This window comes from Coregonus clupeaformis, chromosome 21, assembly GCF_020615455.1.
Source record: "Coregonus clupeaformis isolate EN_2021a chromosome 21, ASM2061545v1, whole genome shotgun sequence".
Taxonomy (NCBI): domain Eukaryota; kingdom Metazoa; phylum Chordata; class Actinopteri; order Salmoniformes; family Salmonidae; genus Coregonus; species Coregonus clupeaformis.
Window position 1 is genome coordinate 54,814,820 of NC_059212.1, and position 20,423 is coordinate 54,835,242.

Here is a 20,423-nt window from a genome sequence, read left to right on the forward strand (position 1 = left end):
TTCTGCCCAGTGGGCTATATCACAGTACCGGGCTTTTCTACTTTGAAAGAACCAGAAAACAGATATTACGCTGTTCAGAGATTATAGCCATAACCATGTATAAGGTAAACTTAACTATGGTTCAGACTTACAAAGTTAGGTCATGTAATATGTAGGGTTAGTTTATAAGGCACGGCATAGGATGCAGTATACTAATCTTTGAGGCTCAACTAAATCAGCTTGCATGGACTTCTTGATAATGCTGAAAATCCACTCTGAGAACGGCAGACATTATGTTGTGCAACTCTGTCTCAGCAGCAACTTAGTGACATATTTAGAATGGTACCAGGATTTATAGGAGGTAAGCTACACATTCAGCAAACTCTGGCTGTGTCCCAAATGACACCCTATTCAATATATAGTGTACTACTTTTGATTAGGGCCCCACGGCTCAATAGAGAATAAGGTGCCATTTGGAACACACAGACTGTGTATCTGAATGTATGGTAGATATGTTGTAGATATGTTGTAGATGTGTTGTAGATATGTTGTAGATGTGTTGTAAATGTGTTGTAGATGTGTTGTAGATGTGTTGAAAATATGTGTTGTAGATGTGTTGTAAATGTGTTGTAGATGTGTTGTAGATGTGTTGTAGATGTGTTGTAGATGTGGTGTAGATGTGTTGTAGATGTGTTGAAAATGTGTTGTAGATGTGTTGTAGATGTGTTATAGATATGTGTTGTAGATGTGTTGTAGATATGTTGTAGATGTGTTGTAGATGTGTTGAAAATGTGTTGTAGATGTGTTGTAGATGTGCTGTAGATGTGTTGAAAATGTGTTGTAGATGTGTTGTAAATGTGTTGTGGATGTGTTGTAGATGTGTTGTAGATGTGTTGTAGATGTGTTGTAGATGTGTTGAAAATGTGTTGTAGATATGTTGTAGGTGCACCCAGCTGTTGACAGTCCATCACAGCTGCCTCATTCTCCAGGTCTGCAGTCAGTCAGTGTGTAAACAGTGCATGTATTCTTTTACAGCAGCACACCTGTTAATCCACTCTTGACGCTGGGGAATTTAAGAATCTTGTCAGTCAGTTGCCCGTTTCCTAGTCTCTTCTCACAGCCTCTGTGTCTGGGGTGGAGCGTTCGGAGCGCCCTGACTTTGGAGACTAACCCACTCCATTTCTCTGCCTTTACCCCAACCCCAAAGAGAGGGGCTTGGAATGAGCCACACCCCAGACTCTGAACCCATTCCATATGTGATCCACTGACTCCCTGTAACAGTGATCCACTGTCTCCCTGGAACAGTGATCCACTGTCTCCCTGGAACAGTGATCCACTGTCTCCCTGGAACAGTGATCCACTGTCTCCCTGGAACAGTGATCCACTGTACCTCTTGAGTTGGTCTCGGAACACAACACTGATAACCTGTAATTTCTGCCAAGATCAGCTTGTATATCACTACATTTTTATTTTATTATATGAATTCTCTGTAGAAAACCTTGCTGTGATTGCAGCCTGCTGTTGGCCATTCAACATTTCAGCAATAATAGAGTAAAATAATTAGGGGGGGGGGAATTATATGGTCTTGAATTGAACTCATGTTGCTCTGGCCATGCAATAGCAGTCTTAGTCCACTAGATGGCGACTAACATTTATAAAACACATTGGAGGTACTGCAGGGTTTATACAGACAGTAATTTGTTCATCATACTGCCTGGGTGACAGAGGAACTGAAAAGCATGACCTGTTCTGTTCTGCTGTGAACCTGACCCTGCTCCCTTTCACCCATCAGCTGGCTGACCTATGGAAGGAGGAAGCGCACGCCATGTTATCAATCCGTCTGACTTCTCATGGATCTCTTCCAAATACATGGGAGAGGAGACTATGATTGCGTCCCAAATGGCACCCTATTCACTATATAATGCACTACTTTTGACCAGGTCTCATAGGGTTCTGGTCAAAAGAAGTGCACTATATAGGAAATCGGGTGCAATTTGGGACACATACAAATACATGGGACTGAGAAGGGACTGTGTCATACAGTCTGTAGCTATTCCCTTAGCTAACAAGGGGTCAGTCTCAAATGGCACCCTATTCCCTATGGGCCCTGTTCAAAAGTAGTGCACTATATAGGCCAGGAATAGGTTGCCATTTGGATTTGGGATGCAAACTTTGTAAAACAGTCTGTGTTCCTTCCCTCAGCTAACAAGGGGCTGTCTCAACAAGGGCTGTCTGCCTTCTGTCTCTGACTCTTATGTGTATGTTCTATAGGGCTGGGTTTTGGCAGGGACTTCACGATATGATCCATATTAAGATATATAGGTCACGATACGATATACATTGTGATTCTTCACGCACCACAATTCTATTTGTATTGAGATTCGATTCTGCTATAGGGTAGAACTAAGGGTTGTTGTAATGCATTACATTTGAACTGCTATGGTACTAAGGTACTTTTTAATCTGTTGGTGATCGCGTGCCCATTGGAGCCGCTTCTTCTTGTTTTTATCTGATAGGAGTGGAACCCGGTGTGGTCATCTGCTGCAATAGCCCATCCGTGACAAAGATCGACGAGTTGTGCGTTCCGAGATGCCGTTCTGCACACTGCTGTTGTAATGCACCGTTATTTGTCTGTTTGTGGCCCGCCTGTTAGCTTGCACGATTCTTGCCATTCTCCTTCGAACTCTCTCATCAACAAAGCTGTTTTCGCACACAGGAGTGTCGCTGACTGGATGTTTTTTGTTTGTCGCACCATTCTCGTTAAACCCTAGACACTGTCGTGCGTGAAAGGCCCAGAAGGGCAGTCGTTTCTGAGATACTGGAACCGGCACCCCTGGCACCGACGATCATACCACGCTCAAAGTTGCTTAGGTCACTCGTTCTGCCCATTCTAACGTTCAGTCGAACAGTAACTGAATGACTCGATGCCTGTCTGCCTGCTTTTTATAGCAAGCCACTGCCACGTGACTCACTGACTGTAGGAGCGATACATTTTCATGAACGGGGTGGTGTACCTAATAAACTGAGTATATACTGCTCATACCCATATGAACACAGTACATGTGATATGCAGATATAGACTATAGACATTGAAACAAAGTGCCAAACGTTGTGTTCGAGCTTCTTCGATCTTAAAAAACATTTATTATGGCCTGGGCTTTTGATAAATATTTACCCCCGAGGTATGAGCACTCTACAGACACTTCTGGGTAATCAAAACCCTTGCATAAACAACACTGGAGCTAGCTATCCTGTGGGGTCTCACATTCTCACACATCTACTGCCCTCATAAAATATTACGGGCAGACGGTCAGGTTCATGTTTAAAGATGCATAGAACAGAAGAGTTGTGCCAACTTTTAGAATGTTGAATATTGTTCTAATTCTAGACATTCAGTTACATTGCATTATTAAAATATTCCCCATGTAATGTAAATGCGGTGCTAACATGGCTGCCATAGAATTGTTAAGTTTCATGTAAATGCATCATAATGATGAAACCTCAATGTACAAACCATGGTCCCAGCCATACAATTAGGACTTCGAATTCAGTAGGACCTCTGTGGTCCCAACTCTCTAAATCTATGGCTCTAATCTTGACCAGTCTGAGTTTCTAGTCAGTGTTGTTGTGTTCTGTAAAGGAATGCACTGTTTGTGCCCAAACCTTGGTGATACCAAATCATCATTGGAAGTAAAGAGTGTGTCTACAACTTGGTATTCTTTTGTCACAAATCTGCTTTTTCTGTTAGTCAGCAGCTCTTGCTTTTTATTGTTCCGTAGAGAAACACCCCATATGTCTGCTGCACTCCTTTGTGTTATACACTGAGTGCACAAAACATTAGGAACACCTGCTCTTTCCATGACACAGACTGACCAGGTGAATCCAGGTGAAAGCTATGATCCCTTAATGATGTCACTTGTTAAATCCACTTCAATCAGTGTAGACGAAGGGGAGGAGACAGGTTAAAGAAGGATTTTTAAAGCCTTGAGATAATTGAGACATGGATTGTGTATGTGTGCCATCCTGAGGGTGAACTGGCTAGACAAAATATTTAAGTGCCTTTGACTGGGGTATGGTAGTAGGTGCCAGGCGCACCGGTTTGTGTCAAGAACTGCAACACTGCTGAGTTTTTCACGCTCAACAGTTTCCCGTGTGTATCAAGAATGGTCCACCACCCAAATGACATCTAGCCGACTTGACACAACTGTGGGAGGCATTGGAGTCAACATGGGCCAGTATCCCTGTGGAACGCTTTCGACACCCTGTGTTCCTAATGTTTGGTATACTCAGTGTAGATATATGGTGGTGAGTTGGCATTAGATGCCCCTGCTCTTCCCAGAGTGGTGGAAGTGGAGCCCTGTGTGTGTGGACTGCTGGAGCTGCAGTGGTAGGACCGGATTGTTGTTCTAACAGCTGATTTGATCCCTCTCTCCCTCTGAGCTAGACTTCTCCCTGGCTATTTATGGCAGATTCCCTGCTATCAAAGCTCCTCTCTTCAGCCCATACATGGTTGCTCCTGTATGAGGTTACCACCACGCCACTTTTGGCACACAGTCCCTCCTCAGCACAGTCACGAAAGTGCGCAAAGCCGGCCTCTCTCTCTCAGAGACTGTCAGGGGCCTAATGTTAGTGGTTAGTTAGAACGGACATGTTGAAAATCCGGCAGGCAGGGACAGCGGATCGGTGAATGGATTGTTGGACTATCTTAAAGTGGAATCTGAGGAACGTAGAACTTTTTGAATAGTTTGAAGAACAGAACCACCTGCTTATTTTTTTTTGCATCCCTGTTTATTTTCTCTCTCCTCCTCCTCTCTCACTCCCTCCCTCACCCCATTCCCTGTCCCCTCTCTTTACCCCTCTCTTCCCCTCTCATCTTTTCTCTCCTGTCTCTCATTCCTGGACTGATTTATTTGTCCCAGCTCTCTCCAGAGTAGTCTCTCCAGAGTGGTCTGGAAAGCACTGTTCTATAATTGTTGGCTGCTGAAGCTATCTTCTCCATCTTGGATGAGGCTGGATCCTGGTGCCGCTTTGGAAAGGTGTGGACCGTAACCCTGTCCCACCTGCACCTCCTGTACCTCCAGCCTGCTCACCACTGACCAGACTCCTGGCCCCCTGCTGGACAAATAATAGTATTTTCCTTCCTTGGCTTCAAAACCCTGAACTGTTATTTTTCAGTACAGGTGGACTTCACTATTGTGGTGTTGCACCACCCTCTCAATCTCATGCTGAGAGATTGAATGTAGATGAAACCAAGGAAAAGTAAGTGCATTACCTTCATCAGGGCTTGATTACCGAACAGGCACGTAGGGTACATGCACTGTGGGCCCCCAACCAAAAAATACAAACAATTATGTTATTTTTTGGGGAGGGGGGCCTGGAGGTCGGGGGGCCCCCAAATAGCATATTAACACATCATAAGCAATGGCAAAATGTGTAGAATAGCAGAACATTTGCTTTAAAACTGCACAATTTTCGAGGGGCCCCTGGAGGTAGGTGCACCGGGGCCCGAAATGCATTAGTCCGGCCCTGACCTTCAGTCCTCCTTTTGTTTACTGAAGACTTGCTAGTCTAGTAGTTGGTCATATTCATTCATCTGTCAATGTTGAGGTGTATGTATATGATTTAGATATGGATCGCATCATTCATAGGATGTACAGTATGCACACCTCTTCATTGAATGTGACACAAAATGCAAATCCCGGGCCGTGATGTTGATATAAGTCGAATTGAAGTGCTCTACCATTTAGTTTATGTAACATCGCCAAAGTATGCAGTGCTTTTAAATAGAGACAATACTGCCATCTGCTCCAGTAGACTAAAGACAACAAACTCCGCTGTAATTCAATCAATTATCTTACGTGACATCAGTGGTTTAGCCTAGTTCCTGTGCGAGGTTACACAGGAGCGGGGCATCATATAAAACTAACAAATGTAATGTTGTCAGCTTATATCTCCCTACTGACAACAGGCCTAGGGCTCTGCTCCACATGCTCTATGCTCTTAGAATTAGTGGTGACTCGAGGAACCGTGGAGATCCTCAAGGAACCCCTGGAGTTCCTCAAGGAACCATTGCTAGTCAGTGGTTCATACTGTATTTGCACCTTCGGTTAGTTGAGGGGTTCTTGGAGGAACCTTTAATGGTTCAATGTAGCAACGGGTTCCTGGAGGAACCCTGGAGTGGAGGCTTTGCTTAGTAGGGGCGTGTCTTTACGATATATATACTTTTTGGGCCTCCCGTGAGAGTAAAAGTCATTCCTGTTAATCTGTTCTGTTGTATTGTCGTCGTTGAACACTGACAGTTTTGTCGCTTCAATGAGGTTAACAGAGGTGTAGAAGCTCCCCAGGAGCCTAGAGGTGTAGAAGCTCCTCAGGAGCCTATGCAAATCCCAAAGTTGGAATAGTTAACCACTTTGTTACTGTATGTTATCAGCAAAGTTAATATTATATTAGAATATGTAATATGCATAAATATTGAAGGACATTTTTTATTTGCGGTGTACAAAGTTAACATGATGATCAGGAATGACATTTACGCTAACGGGTGACCTAAAATAACTATCTGAAAGCCACACCTCCAATCTGATAGGCTGCCAGCTCTACAATATATTGTTAAAAAGGTTCAAAATTGAACAAAAAGGTTCCGGTTTGAACATGTACACAGGGGTTCTGCAAAGACCCTTTTCTGAGGGGTTCCTCAAGGAACCTTTTTCAACTGGAAAGGTTCCGCCGGAACCTTTTTGTGATGGTTCTTCCAGCACCTTAACTTCTAATAGTGTATCATTGCCCCAAACAGAGGCGGTTCCAAAACTCTGATTCTACTAAACTAAGATTCTACTATGCTGGCCTGGGGCTAAGACTGAGGCATCACCTGTCTACTGCAGACCATAGATCACATTGCTCTAAAGACCAAACTCTGTTTTGACCCTGTGTGTGTGTGTGTGTGTGTGTGTGTGTGTGTGTGTGCCCCCTCCTTGCTTTCCTCATAGAAAACCCTACTATTTGTTTTAATATCAGATGAGTTGAATAAGGCTGCTATGAAGCAGATGCTGCAGGAATGGGTTTGGACAGTGTGTCGTTCCGATGTGTGTGTGTGTGTGTGTGTTCCAATGCTGTCCAGCGGGTCCAGCCTTCATTTCTCCAAGTCTTTGTTGTTTTAGCATCCCAAATGGCACCCTATTCCCTATATAGTGCACTACTTTTGACCAGGGCCCTAGTGCACTATGTAGGGAATAGTGTGCCGTTTGGGACGTAGACAGTGAGTATGAGGGCCTGCTGGAAGGAACTGGGGCCGCTGGATGTTTAGAGTCCTGCACTGTCACCTCCATCACAGTAAAAAGGTTTACCGCTGCTGCTGCCCGAATGCTTAACCCTGTCTTCACCACACTGTCTCCCTCTGTAGGAAACATGCACGCACACACGAATGCACAAACGCACACACACACACACAAACGCACACGCACATAAACACACACACAATCACACACAGACACACACACACACACACACACGGTTGTCTTTGACTGGCCCAGTAAGAGGACATGTAAACAAGCTTTGGTTGCTTTTAGATTTGCACACTTTAGGAGAAAAGAGAGATTATTGGGATGGTCACTGAACATATTCCAGGCTTTGACCTTTGACCGTGTGCAATTCAATGGATTACTGTGGTCAGGTACTAGGTCTATGCTTTAGTACACCAGGTACAGTGGGGAAAAAAAGTATTTAGTCAGCCACCAATTTTGCAAGTTCTCCCACTTAAAAAGATGAGAGAGGCCTGTGATTTTCATCATAGGTACACGTCAACTATGACAGACAAAATGAGGAAAAATATTCCAGAAAATCACATTGTAGGATTTTTTATGAATTTATTTGCAAATGATGGTGGAAAATAAGTATTTGGTCAATAACAAAAGTTTCTCAATACTTTGTTATATACCCTTTGTTGGCAATGACACAGGTCAAATGTTTTCTGTAAGTCTTCACAAGGTTTTCACACACTGTTGCTGGTATTTTGGCCCATTCCTCCATGCAGATCTCCTCTAGAGCAGTGATGTTTTGGGGCTGTCGCTGGGCAACACGGACTTTCAACTCCCTCCAAAGATTTTCTATGGGGTTGAGATCTGGAGACTGGCTAGGCCACTCCAGGACCTTTGAAATGCTTCTTACGAAGCCACTCCTTCGTTGCCCGGGCGGTGTGTTTGGGATCATTGTCATGCTGAAAGACCCAGCCACGTTTCATCTTCAATGCCCTTGCTGATGGAAGGAGGTTTTCACTCAAAATCTCACGATACATGGCCCCATTCATTCTTTCCTTTACACGGATCAGTCGTCCTGGTCCCTTTGCAGAAAAACAGCCCCAAAGCATGATGTTTCCACCCCCATGCTTCACAGTAGGTATGGTGTTCTTTGGATGCAACTCAGCATTCTTTGTCCTCCAAACACGACGAGTTGAGTTTTTACCAAAAAGTCATATTTTGGTTTCATCTGACCATATGACATTCTCCCAATTCTCTTCTGGATCATCCAAATGCACTCTAGCAAACTTCAGACGGGCCTGGACATGTACTGTCTTAAGCAGGGGGACACGTCTGGCACTGCAGGATTTGAGTCCCTGGCGCCGAAGTGTGTTACTGATGGTAGGCTTTGTTACTTTGGTCCCAGCTCTCTGCAGGTCATTCACTAGGTCCCCCCGTGTGGTTCTGGGATTTTTGCTCACCGTTCTTGTGATCATTTTGACCCCACGGGGTGAGATCTTGCATGGAGCCCCAGATCGAGGGAGATTATCAGTGGTCTTGTATGTCTTCCATTTCCTAATAATTGCTCCCACAGTTGATTTCTTCAAACCAAGCTGCTTACCTATTGCAGATTCAGTCTTCCCAGCCTGGTGCAGGTCTACAATTTTGTTTCTGGTGTCCTTTGACAGCTCTTTGGTCTTGGCCATAGTGGAGTTTGGAGTGTGACTGTTTGAGGTTGTGAACAGGTGTCTTTTATACTGATAACAAGTTCAAACAGGTGCCATTAATATAGGTAACGAGTGGAGGACAGAGGAGCCTCTTAAAGAAGAAGTTACAGGTCTGTGAGAGCCAGAAATCTTGCTTGTTTGTAGGTGACCAAATACTTATTTTCCACCATAATTTGCAAATAAATTCATTAAAAATCGTACAATGTGATTTTCTGGATTTTTTTTCCTCAATTTGTCTGTCATAATTGACGTGTACCTATGATGAAAATTACAGGCTTCTCTCATCTTTTTAAGTGGGAGAACTTGCACAATTGGTGGCTGACTAAATACTTTTTTCCCCCACTGTACTATGCTTTCTACTGGTAGTCTTCACTACAATGACATGCTACAATAGTTACCAGTAACACAGATGCCTGTTTATCTGCCATTGAGGAGTGTTGTTCTCTGCTCATACAGGAGTCATTAAAGGCCTAGTTCACACATTTGGAGGGGAAAATGTTTTTTATAAAATAAAAATGTTTTTTTTAAAATTTCGATTCATCAGGGGATGTTGCAGCACCCTCAGCACCCGCGGCTATGCAGTAGGTATTTTCCAACAGCTATGGAAACCGATGGTAAACAGTATGGCTCTTTGTTCCACTCTGTCCTGTGGTCACAAACACAACACTAAGCTCTGCAGTGGAATTACTCACGTAAACCACATAGACAACTATCAATTGATGTCAGGTGGTGGGCGGCGATACGACTCATTTTAATGGCTGGTATGGAATAAGTGCAATGGTATCAAACACATGGAAACCTTTCCATCCATTCAATTCCAGGCATTACAATGAGCTCGTCCTCCTATATCTCTACCCACCAGCCTCATCTGATTGAGGACGTTCGCATGTCAGAGATGGACTCTATTATGCTGATTTCTTAAGCACCGTGGCCTTGAAACCTCCACATGATGAAGAGCTGTTGTAGATGTGCTCTACAAAATCGCCATGGCATGTTGATGTACTGTAGAGTTTACTCAGTGTACAAAACATTATGAACACCTGCTCTTTCCATGACATAGACTGACCAGGTGAATCCAGGGGAACGTTATGATCCCTTATTGATGTCACTTGTTAAATCCACTTCGATCAGTGTAGATGAAGGGGAGGAGACAGGTTAAAGAAGGAATTTTAAGCATTGAGACAATTGAGACATCGTTTGTGTATGTGTGCCATTCAGAGGGTGAATATTTGTTTTTGGGGAGTTTCTCCCATTCTTCTCTGCAGATCCTCTCAAGCTCTGTCAGGTTGGATGGGGAGCGTTGCTGCACTGCTATTTTCAGGTCTCTCCAGAGATGTTCGATCGGGTTTAAGTCCGGGCTGGGCCACTCAAGGACATTCAGAGACTTGTCCTGAAGCCACTTGTGCATTGTCTTGGCTGTGTGCTTAGTGTCATTGTCCTGTTGGAAGGTGAACCTTCACCCCAGTCTGAGGTCCTGAGCACTCTGGAGCAGATTTTCATGAAGGATCTCTCTGTACTCTGTGCTCCATTCATCTTTGCCTCGATCCTGACTAGTCTCCCAGTCCCTGCGCTGAAAAACATCCCCACAGCATGATGCTGCCACCACCATGCTTCACCATAGGGATGGTGCCTGGTTTCCTCCAGACGTGATGCTTGGCATTCAGGCCAAATAGTTTAATATTGGTTTCATCAGACTAGAGAATCTTGTTTCTCATGGTCTGAGAGTCTTTAGGTGCCTTTTGGCAAACTCCAAGCGCGGGCTGTCATGTGCCTTTTGCTGAGGAGTGGTTTCCGTCTGGCAACTCTACCATAAAGGCCTGATTGGTGGAGCGCTGCAGAGATGGTTGTCCTTCTGGAAGGTTCTCCCATCTCCATAGAGGAACTCTAGAGCTCTGTCGGATTGACCATTGGGTTCTTGGTCACCTCCCTGAGCAAGGCCCTTCTCCCCCGATTGCTCAGTTTGGCCGTGCGGACAGCTCTAGGAAGAGTCTTGGTGGTTCCAAACATCTTCCATTTAAGAATGATGGAGGCCACTGTGTTCTTGGGGACCTTCAATGCTGCAGATATTTTTTGGTACCCTTCCCCAGATCTGTGCCTCGACACAATGCTGTCTCGGAGCTCTACGGACAATTCCTTCGACCTCGTGGCTTGGTTTTTGCTCTGACACGCACTGTCAACTGTGGGACCTTGTATAGACAGGTGTGTGCCTTTCCAAATCATGTCCAATCAATAGAATTAACCACAGGTGGACTCCAATCAAGTTGTAGAAACATCTAAAGGATGATCAATGGAAACAGGATGCACCTGAGCTCAATTTCGAGTCTCATAGCAAAAGGTCTGAATACTTATGTAAATAAGGTATTTCTGTTTTTTATTTTCAATACATTTGCAAAAACCTGTTTTCGCTACGTCATTATGGGGTATTGTGTGTAGATTGCTGAGGATTTTGTTTTAATCCATTTTAGATTAAGGCTGTAACGTAACAAAATGTGGAAAAAGTCAAGGGGTCTGAATACTTTCCAGTGCCTTCGAATGGGGTATGGTAGTAGGTGCCAGGCACACTGGTTTGAGTGTGCCAAGAACTGCAACACTGCTGAGTTTTTCCATGTTAAACAGTTTCCTGTGTGTATCAAGAATGGTCCACCACCCAAAGGACAACTTTACACAACTGTGGAAAGCATTGGAGTCAACATGGGCCAACATCCCTGTGGAACGCTTTCGACACCTTGTAGAGTCCATGCCCCGACGAATTGAGGCTGTTCTGAGGGCAAAAGGGGGTGCAACTCAATATTAGGAAAGTGATCCTTATGTTTTGAACACTCAGTTCAAAGTATTCACCCCCCTTAGCATTTTTCCTATTTTGTTGCCTTACAACCTGGAATTAAAATGGATTTTGGGGTGATTTGTATAATTTGATTTACACAACATGCCTACCACTTTGAAGATGCAAAATATATTTTATTGTGAAACAAACAAGAAAAAAAAAAGAAAAAAAAGAAACTTGAGCGTGCATAACTATTCACCCCCTCAAAGTCAATACTTTGAGAGCCACCTTTTGCAGCAATTACAGCTGCAAGTCTCTTGAGGTATGTTTCTATAAGCTTGGCACATCTAGCCACTGGGATATTTGCCCATTCTTCAAGGCAAAACTGCTCCAGGTCCTTCAAGTTGGATGGGTTCCGCTGGTGTACAGCAATCTTTTATGTCATACCACAGATTCTCAATTGGATTGAGGTCTGGGCTTTGATTAGGCCATTCCAAGACATTTAAATGTTTCCCCTTAAACCACTTGAGTGTTGCTTTAGCAGTATGCATAGGGTAATTGTCCTGCTGGAAGGTGAACCTCCGTCCCAGTCTCAAATCTCTGGAAGACTGAAACAGGTTTCCCTCAAGAATTTCCCTGTATTTAGCGCCATCCATCATTCCTTAAATTCTGACCAGTTTCCCAGTCCTTGCCGATGAAAAACATCCCTACAGCATGATGCTGCCACCACAATGCTTCACTATGGGATGGTGTTCTCGGGGTGATGAGAGGTTTTGGGTTTGCGCCAGACATAGCGTTTTCCTTGATGGCCAAAAAGCTCAATTTTAGTCTCATCTGACCAGAGTACCTTCTTCCATATGTTTGGGGAGTCTCCCACATGGCTTTTGGCGAACACCAAACGTGTTTGCTTATGTTTTTCTTTAAGCAATGGCTTTTTTCTGGCCACTCGTCCGTAAAGCCCAGCTCTGTGTAGTGTACGGCTTAAAGTGGTCCCATGGACAGATACTCCAATCTCCGCTGTGGAGCTTTGCATTTAAATTAGAGGTTGAAATGCAGCAAAATAGGAAAAACGCCAAGGGGGATGATATCCCCCAAGGCATTGTATATCTCCTATAGTAGCAAAAAGGCTCAGGCCAGATAGAGTGGTGGTATCTTCCATATTCTCAGTAAGCACCTGAGGGGGATTACACAGTCACATGGAAACAGGACCAATACCAAAAACCAAGACTCTACCTTGGTAAATTGCTCACATCTCCTTAAGTAACAACCTTACTTTATCTGTACCCCCTCCTCCCCTTAGTAATCTTACTTTACCTGTACCCCATCCTCCCCTTAGTACTTTACCTGTACCCCATCCTCCCCTTAGTACTTTACCTGTACCCCATCCTCCCCTTAGTACTTTACCTGTACCCCATCCTCCCCTTAGTACTTTACCTGTACCCCATCCTCCCCTTAGTACTTTACCTGTACCCCATCCTCCCCTTAGTACTTTACCTGTACCCCATCCTCCCCTTAGTACTTTACCTGTACCCCATCCTCCCCTTAGTAACAGGCCTTACCCTACCCTGGCCGGCTGTCTCTCCATTCTGCCTTTATTAGGAGACAGTGGCAGCCAGCCAGCCAGCCAGCCAGGTAGGCTCAGCTAAGGCCCAAGATGTGTGTTTAGGTTAACATTGCGCTCCAGCCAGGCTGCTGCTCTGAGCTGAGCCTGTTCAGGACAGCTCCACACAGCCAGCCAGAGGCCAGCCAGAGGCCCATCTTACTCCTTCAGAATGTTTACTCTGGCATCCAAAGGAGAACCACGTTCCTGCACTCTCTCTGGCTTGCATCATTGGGAGATGGCATTTTGGGTGCCGTCGGGGCAGGATTCTCCCTGGTCTTATATGGTATAGGTTAGTGGAGGACTGAGTGGTAGAGAGGAGGAGAGACGCACTGAGGAGTTCTGTGGATCATCAACAAGAGAGAGGACAGGCTTTCGGAGCAGAGGGGTGTGATGTGTTCAGGGAAGCTGCTGTTCTTCAAATGTGCTTAGCCATGATGGATGATTCAGCATTGTGGCACACACACACACACACACACACACACACACACTCACACACACACACACACACACTCACACACACGCAGCGTAATGACAATCTGACTAAGTTCATACTGACCATATCTGTCCTTAAGTATTGCACAAAGATAAATAAATAATATTGCATCCCTTAGACACCTATAAAGGTCAGCAGTTGTGCAACAGTCTCCTTGCCAAGTCCTACAGACAGAATGTGAACCACAGCTGACTGGCTGATGGCTGCTTTAAACTACCACAACATTAACGCCACCATCTAGGCCTAGACCAGTCAACACTGTTGTCACCTAATGATGGACATAGGCTAAAGGTAATCCGACCAAGGTTATTTAGGGTTACAGACTGACCCTATCTCTCATTTGGCATAGCATCGGATTACACGCGAGGAGAACACTATCAATAATATTGGTCTTAGCTTACAACCCTCTGAGACCTACAAAGGTTAAATCTTTATTGTGAATGTGCAATAACAAGCTCCTAGCCAACTCATAGAGGCAGCACGTGAGCCTGATCAGCTGTCGTCTAAATTAGTACACTATCATAAACACCATCTACACCAGTACAAAAATACATACTTTTGTCCCTGTGTAATGTTTCCGATTGCACTGTACACTGTTACGTTCAGAGAGAGGGGTGTTGGGGAGCAGAGCACAAGACGATGTGGGTTAATTAGACAACATGGAGGAGATGTGAGATCCGACTGAACAGCTGTGGTTTATGAGGTGAAAGTCAGGGCAGGAGCTGGAGCCGCGGTCAGAGTGAGTGGCTAATCCTGTAGCTCACCACACTTACTGCGAATATGACCAGGGACAGAAATCCCTGTATTTCTGACACAACGGACCATTTTTTCCTTGAGGCCCCCAAATTAGCCAAATAATGATAGTTTTGCATAAAAACACCCAATTTAGTCTGTCCCTGCTGGCCCTAGCTTCAGGTCTGCACCCCACTTAACCCCACTGGTTCTCTGTAGCTCAGCTGGTAGAGCACGGCGCTTGTAACGCCAAGGTAGTGGGTTCGATCCCCGGGACCACCCATACACAAAAAAAAATGTATGCACGCATGACTGTAAGTCGCTTTGGATAAAAGCGTCTGCTAAATGGCATATTATTATTATTATAACCTGGCCATACCCACACTAGTCATGTGCTGTTCACACACCAGCCTGTCCCATCACGTGTGTCCTTGTTTATTTTGGTAACTAAGCAGCATTGTGGTCTGGTGAGAGGATACACAGCCTATGTTAGAGGTTACATTCAGCCACTTATTTTTAAAGAAGAAGCCCCCCGTGTGCATTGGGACTGACGTCTGTTTTGAAATTGTACATTTGTGTGGGTGGCTGTTGCGGCCATCCAGGAAGAGGTGCTTGGGGAGGAAGGTGGGGCTCGACAGGATCATGTTGGTTGCTGTGGTGGTTGCCAGGAAGGTGAGGGAGTGGGAGGAAGAACACACACACACACACTCCTGCCGTCAGGGCAGCCACTCAGCTAACACGTTGCCTTATTGGGGATGTCTACTGGGAGTGGAGAGGGTCGGACTGGGGATGGCCAAGGGTGAGGCGTGCGTGAAGGGGTGAGGCGTGCGTGAAGGCTGAGGTGTGTGTGAAGGGTGAGGCGTGCGTGAAGGGTGGGGTGTGTGTGAAGGGGTGAGGCGTACGTGAAGGCTGAGGTGTGTGAAGGGTGAGGTGTGCATGAAGAGTGAGGCGTGTGTGAAGGGTGAGGCGTGAGGCGTTTGTGAAGGCTGAGGCGTGTTTGAAAACTGAGGCATCTGTGAAGGGTGAGGCTTGAGGCGTTTGTGAAAGGTGAGGTGTGTGTGAAGGGTGAGGCGTGTGTGAAGGCTGAGGTGTGTGTGAAGGCTGAGGTGTGTGTGAAGGCTGAGGTGTGTGTGAAGACTGAGGTGTGCGTGAAGGGTGAGGTGTGCGTGAAGGGTGAGGTGTGTGTGAAGGGTGAGGTGTGTGTGAAAGGTGAGGTGTGTGTGTGTGTGTTAAATGGTACTCTGACTGTAAGTTGGGAAGTGCAGAGTTAAACATTAAACATTATTTTTTGTTTTTTGTGTTCATTGTAAAGCCTTAGTACTGTGTTGTGTTCTGCAGTGAGTCTCCATTAACTCTCCTAGTGTGTACAACAGTAGGCTAGGTCTAATTTGCCTGGAATCGACACTGGTCTGCTGTAAATCCCTGCTGATTATGGAACCTAGGCTTTGTTCCAAATGGCACTCTATTCCCTACATAGTGCACTACTTTTGACCGAGCTCATAGGGTGCCATTTGGGATGCTACCCAGTGTTGATCTTCTTAATTCACTGTCTGTTTCCAAAGCAGTTAGATTCTGGGGTATTGACTACTAACACTATAACAGTAATGTAACTCATTAACATATCATTCATCAAGAGGATTCTTCTCTGTCCCTGTCTGCTCTCTCTCTCTCTCTCTCCATCCCTCTCTCTCTCTCTCTCTCTCTCTCTCTCTCTCTCTCTCTCTCTCTCTCTCTCTCTCCCTCTCTCTCTCTCTCTCTCTCTCTCTCTCTCTCTCTCTCTCTCTCTCTCTCTCTCTCTCTCTCTCTCTCTCTCTCTCTCTCTCTCTCTCTCTCTCTCTCTCTCTCTCTCTCTCTCTCTCTCTCTCTCTCTCTCTCTCTCTCTCTCTCTCTCTCTCTCTCTCTCTCTCTCTCTCTCTCTCTCTCTCTCTCTCTCTCTCTCTCTCTCTCTCTCTCTCTCTCTCTCTCTCTCTCTCTCTCTCTCTCTCTCTCTCTCTCTCTCTCTCTCTCTCCATCTCTCTCTCTCTCTCTCTATCTCTCTATCTCTCTCTCTCTCCATCCCTCTCTCTCTCTCTCTCTCTCTCTCTCTCTCTCTCTCTCTCTCTCTCTCTCTCTCTCATCCCCCTCTCTCTCTCTCTCTCTCTCTCTCTCTCTCTCTCTCTCTCTCTCTCTCTCTCTCCCTCCCTCTCTCTCTCTCTCTCTCTCCATCCCTCTCTCTCTCTCTCTCTCTCTCTCTCTCTCTCTCTACTCTCTCTCTCTGCTCTCTCTCTGCTCTCTCTGCCTTCTCTCTCTCCCTGCCCTCTGCCCTCTCTCCCTGCCCTCTGCTCTCTCTCCCTGCCCTCTGCTCTCTCTCCCTGTCCTCTGCTCATTCTCCCTGCCCTCTGCCCTCTCTCACTGCCCTCTGCTCTCTCTCCCTGCCGTCTGCTCTCTCTTTCTCTCTCTCTGCCCTCTGCCCTGTCTCGCTGCCCTCTGCCCTCTCTCCCTGCCCTCTGCCCTCTCTCACTGCCCTCTGCTCTCTCTCCCTGCACTCTCTCTCTCTCCTTGCCCTCTGCTCTCTCAATTCAATTCAATTTCATTTTAAGGGCTTTATTGGCATGGGAAACATATGTTAACATTGCCAAAGCAAGTGAAGTAGATAGTAAACAAAAGTGAAATAAACAATACATATTAACAGTAAACATTACACTAAGAAGTTCCAAAATAATAAATTATGTATATATACAGTGTTGTAACAATTTGCAAATAGTTAAAGTACAAATGGGAAAATAAATAAATATAAATATGGGTTGTATTTACAATGGTGTTTGTTCTTCACTGGTTGCCCTTTTCTTGTGGCAACAGGTCACAAATCTTGCTGCTGTGATGGCACACTGTGGTATTTCACCCAGTAGATATGAGAGTTTATCAAAATTGGGTTTGTTTTCTAATTCTTTGTGGATCTGTGTAATGTGAGGGAAATATGTGTCTCTAATATGGTCATACATTTGGCAGGAAGTTAGGAAGTGCAGCTCAGTTTCCACCTCATTTTGTGGGAAGTGTGCACATAGCCTGTCTTCTCTTGAGAGCCAGGTCTGCCTACGGCGGCCTTTTTCAATAGCAAGGCTATGCTCACTGAGTCTGTACATAGTCAAAGCTTTCCTTAAGTTTGGGTCAGTCACAGTGGTCAGGTATTCTGCCACTGTGTACTCTCTGTTTAGGGCCAAATAGCATTCTAGTTTGCTCTGTTTTTTTGTTAATTCTTTACAATGTGTCAAGTAATTCTCTTTTTGTTTTCACATGATTTGATTGGGTCTAAATGTGGTGTTGTCCTGGTGCTCTGTGGGGTCTATTTGTGTTTGTGAACAGAGCCCCAGGACCAGCTTACGTAGGGGACTCTTCTCCAAGTTAATCTCTCTGTAGGTGATGGCTTTGTTATGGAAGGTTTGGGAATCGCTTCATTTTAAGTGGTTATAGAATTTAACGGCTCTTTTCTGGATTTTGATAATTAGTGGGTATCGGCCTAATTTTGCGCTGCATGCATTATTTTGTGTTTTTCGTTGTACACTTAGGATATTTTTGCAGAATTCTGCATGCAGAGTCTCAAGTTTGGTGTTTGTCCCATTTTGTGAATTATTGGTTGGTGAGCGGACCCCAGACCTCACAACCATAAAGGGCAATGGGGTTCTATAACTGATTCAAGTATTTTTAGCCAGATATTAATTGGTATGTCGGATTTCATGTTCCTTTTGATGGCATAGAAGGCCCTTCTTGCCTTGTCTCTCAGATCGTTCACAGCTTTATGGAAATTACCTGTGGCGCTGATGTTTAGGCCAAGGTATGTATAGTTTTTTGTGTGCTCTAGGGCAACGGTGTCTAGATGGAATTTGCATTTGTGGTCCTGGCAACTGGACCTTTTATTAGAACACCATTATTTTTTGTCTTACTGAGATTTACAGTCAGGGCCCAGGTCTGACAGAATCTGTGCAGAATATGTAGGTGCTGCTGTAGGCCCTTCTTGGTTGGTGACAGAAGCACCAGATCATCAGCAAACAGTAGACATTTGACTTCAGATTCTAGTAGGGTGAGGCCGGGTGCTGCAGACTGTTCTAGTGCCCTCGCCAATTCGTTGATATGTATGTTGAAGAGGGTGGGGCTTAAACTGCATCCCTGTCTCACCCCACGGCCCTGTGGAAAGAAATGTGAATGTTTTTTGCCAATTTTAACCGAACACTTGTTGTTTGTGTACAGGGATTTTATCATGTTGAATGTTTTTCCCCTAACACCACTTTCCATCAATTTGTATAGCTGACCGTCATGCCAATTTGATTCAAAGCTTTTTTTTTTTATCAACAAAGCATGAGAAGACTTTGCCTTTGTTTTGTTTTGTTTGTTTGTCAATTAGGGTGTGCAGGGTGAATACGTGGTCTGTCGTACAGTAATTTGGTAAAAAGCCAATTTGACATTTGCTCAGTACATTATTTTCACTGAGGAAATGAACTAGTCTGCTGTTAATGATAATGCTGAGGATTTTCCCAAGGTTGCTGTTGACGCATATCCCACGGTAGTTATTGGGGTCAAATTTGTCTCCACTCTTGTGGATTGGGGTGATCAGTCCTTGGTTCCAAATATTGGGGAAGATATATTTTCTTTCTTAGGTTTTTGCATTCTTCATCAAACCATTTGTCATTGTTGTTACTTTTCTTCGGTTTTCTTTTTGAAATTTTTGGATTTGATAGGGAAGCTGAGAGGTCAAATATACTGTTTAGGTTTTAATCTGCCAAGTTGACACCTTCACTATTACAGTGGAACAGTTTGTCCAGGAAGTTGTCTAAAAGGGATTGAATTTGTTGTTGCCTAATTGTTTTTTGGTAGGTTTCCACACTACTTTCCCCCCATCTATAGCATTTCTTAATATTATTCAGTTCCTTTGGCTTTGATGCCTCATGATTTGAGTATTGCTCTGTTCAAGTAGCCTGTGATTTTGCTGTGGTCTTATAGGGGTGTCAGTGGGCAGACTTTGAACGCTCTGAGAGACTCTGGGTTGAGGTCAGTGATAAAGTAGTCTACAGTACTACTGCCAAGAGATGAGCTATAGGTGTACCTACCATAGGAGTCCCCTCGAAGCCTACCATTGACTATGTACATACCCAGCATGCGATAGAGCTGCAGGAGTTGTTTCCTGTTTTTGTTGGTTATGTTTTCGTAGTTGTGTCTATGGGGGCATATGGGGGAGGGAATGCTGTCACCTCCAGGTAAGTGTTTATCCCCCTGTGTGCTGAGAGTGTCAGGTTCTTGTCCAGTTCTGGCATTTAGGTCTCCAAAGACTAATACAGTGGCTTAAGAAAGTATTCACCCCCCTTGGCATTTTTCCTATTTTGTTGCCTTACAACCTGGAATTAAAATGGATTTTTTGGGGTTTTCTATCACTTGATTTACACAACATGCCTACCACTCTGAAGATGCAAAATATTTTTTCTTGTGAAACAAACAGAAAATAAGACAAAAAACAGAAAACTTGAGCGTTCATAACTATTCACCTCCCCAAAGTCAATACTTTGTAGAGCCACCTTTTGCAGGAATTACAGCTGCAAGTCTCTTGGTGTATGTCTCTATAAGCTTGGCACATCTAGCCACTGGGATTTTTGCCCATTCTTCAAGGCAAAACTGCTCCAGGTCCTTCAAGTTGGATGGGTTCTGCTTTAAGTCATACCACAGATTCTCAATTGGATTTAGGTCTGGGGTTTGACTAGGCCATTCCAAGACATTTAAATGTTTCCCCTTAAACCACTTGAGTGTTGCTTTAGTAGTATGCTTAGGGTCATTGTCCTGCTGGAAGGTGAACCTCCGTCCCAGTCTCAAATCTCTGGAAGACTGAAACAGGTATCCCTCAAGAATTTCCCTGTATTTAGCGCCATCC

At 44.7% G+C, this 20,423-nt stretch overlaps 1 protein-coding gene across 1 annotated transcript in view; it reads left to right on the top strand.

The window, feature by feature from the left end:
- Positions 1-4,833: 4,833 nt before the first annotated feature.
- The window catches only part of LOC121534463 (supervillin), a 91,510-nt gene continuing 75,920 nt past the window's right edge, over positions 4,834-20,423 (top strand). Inside the window, exon 1 of the mRNA XM_045206056.1 lies at positions 4,834-5,238. Coding sequence (XP_045061991.1) covers positions 5,223-5,238 — 16 coding nt within the window. The 5' untranslated portion in view covers positions 4,834-5,222. The remainder of the gene's footprint in view (positions 5,239-20,423) is intronic.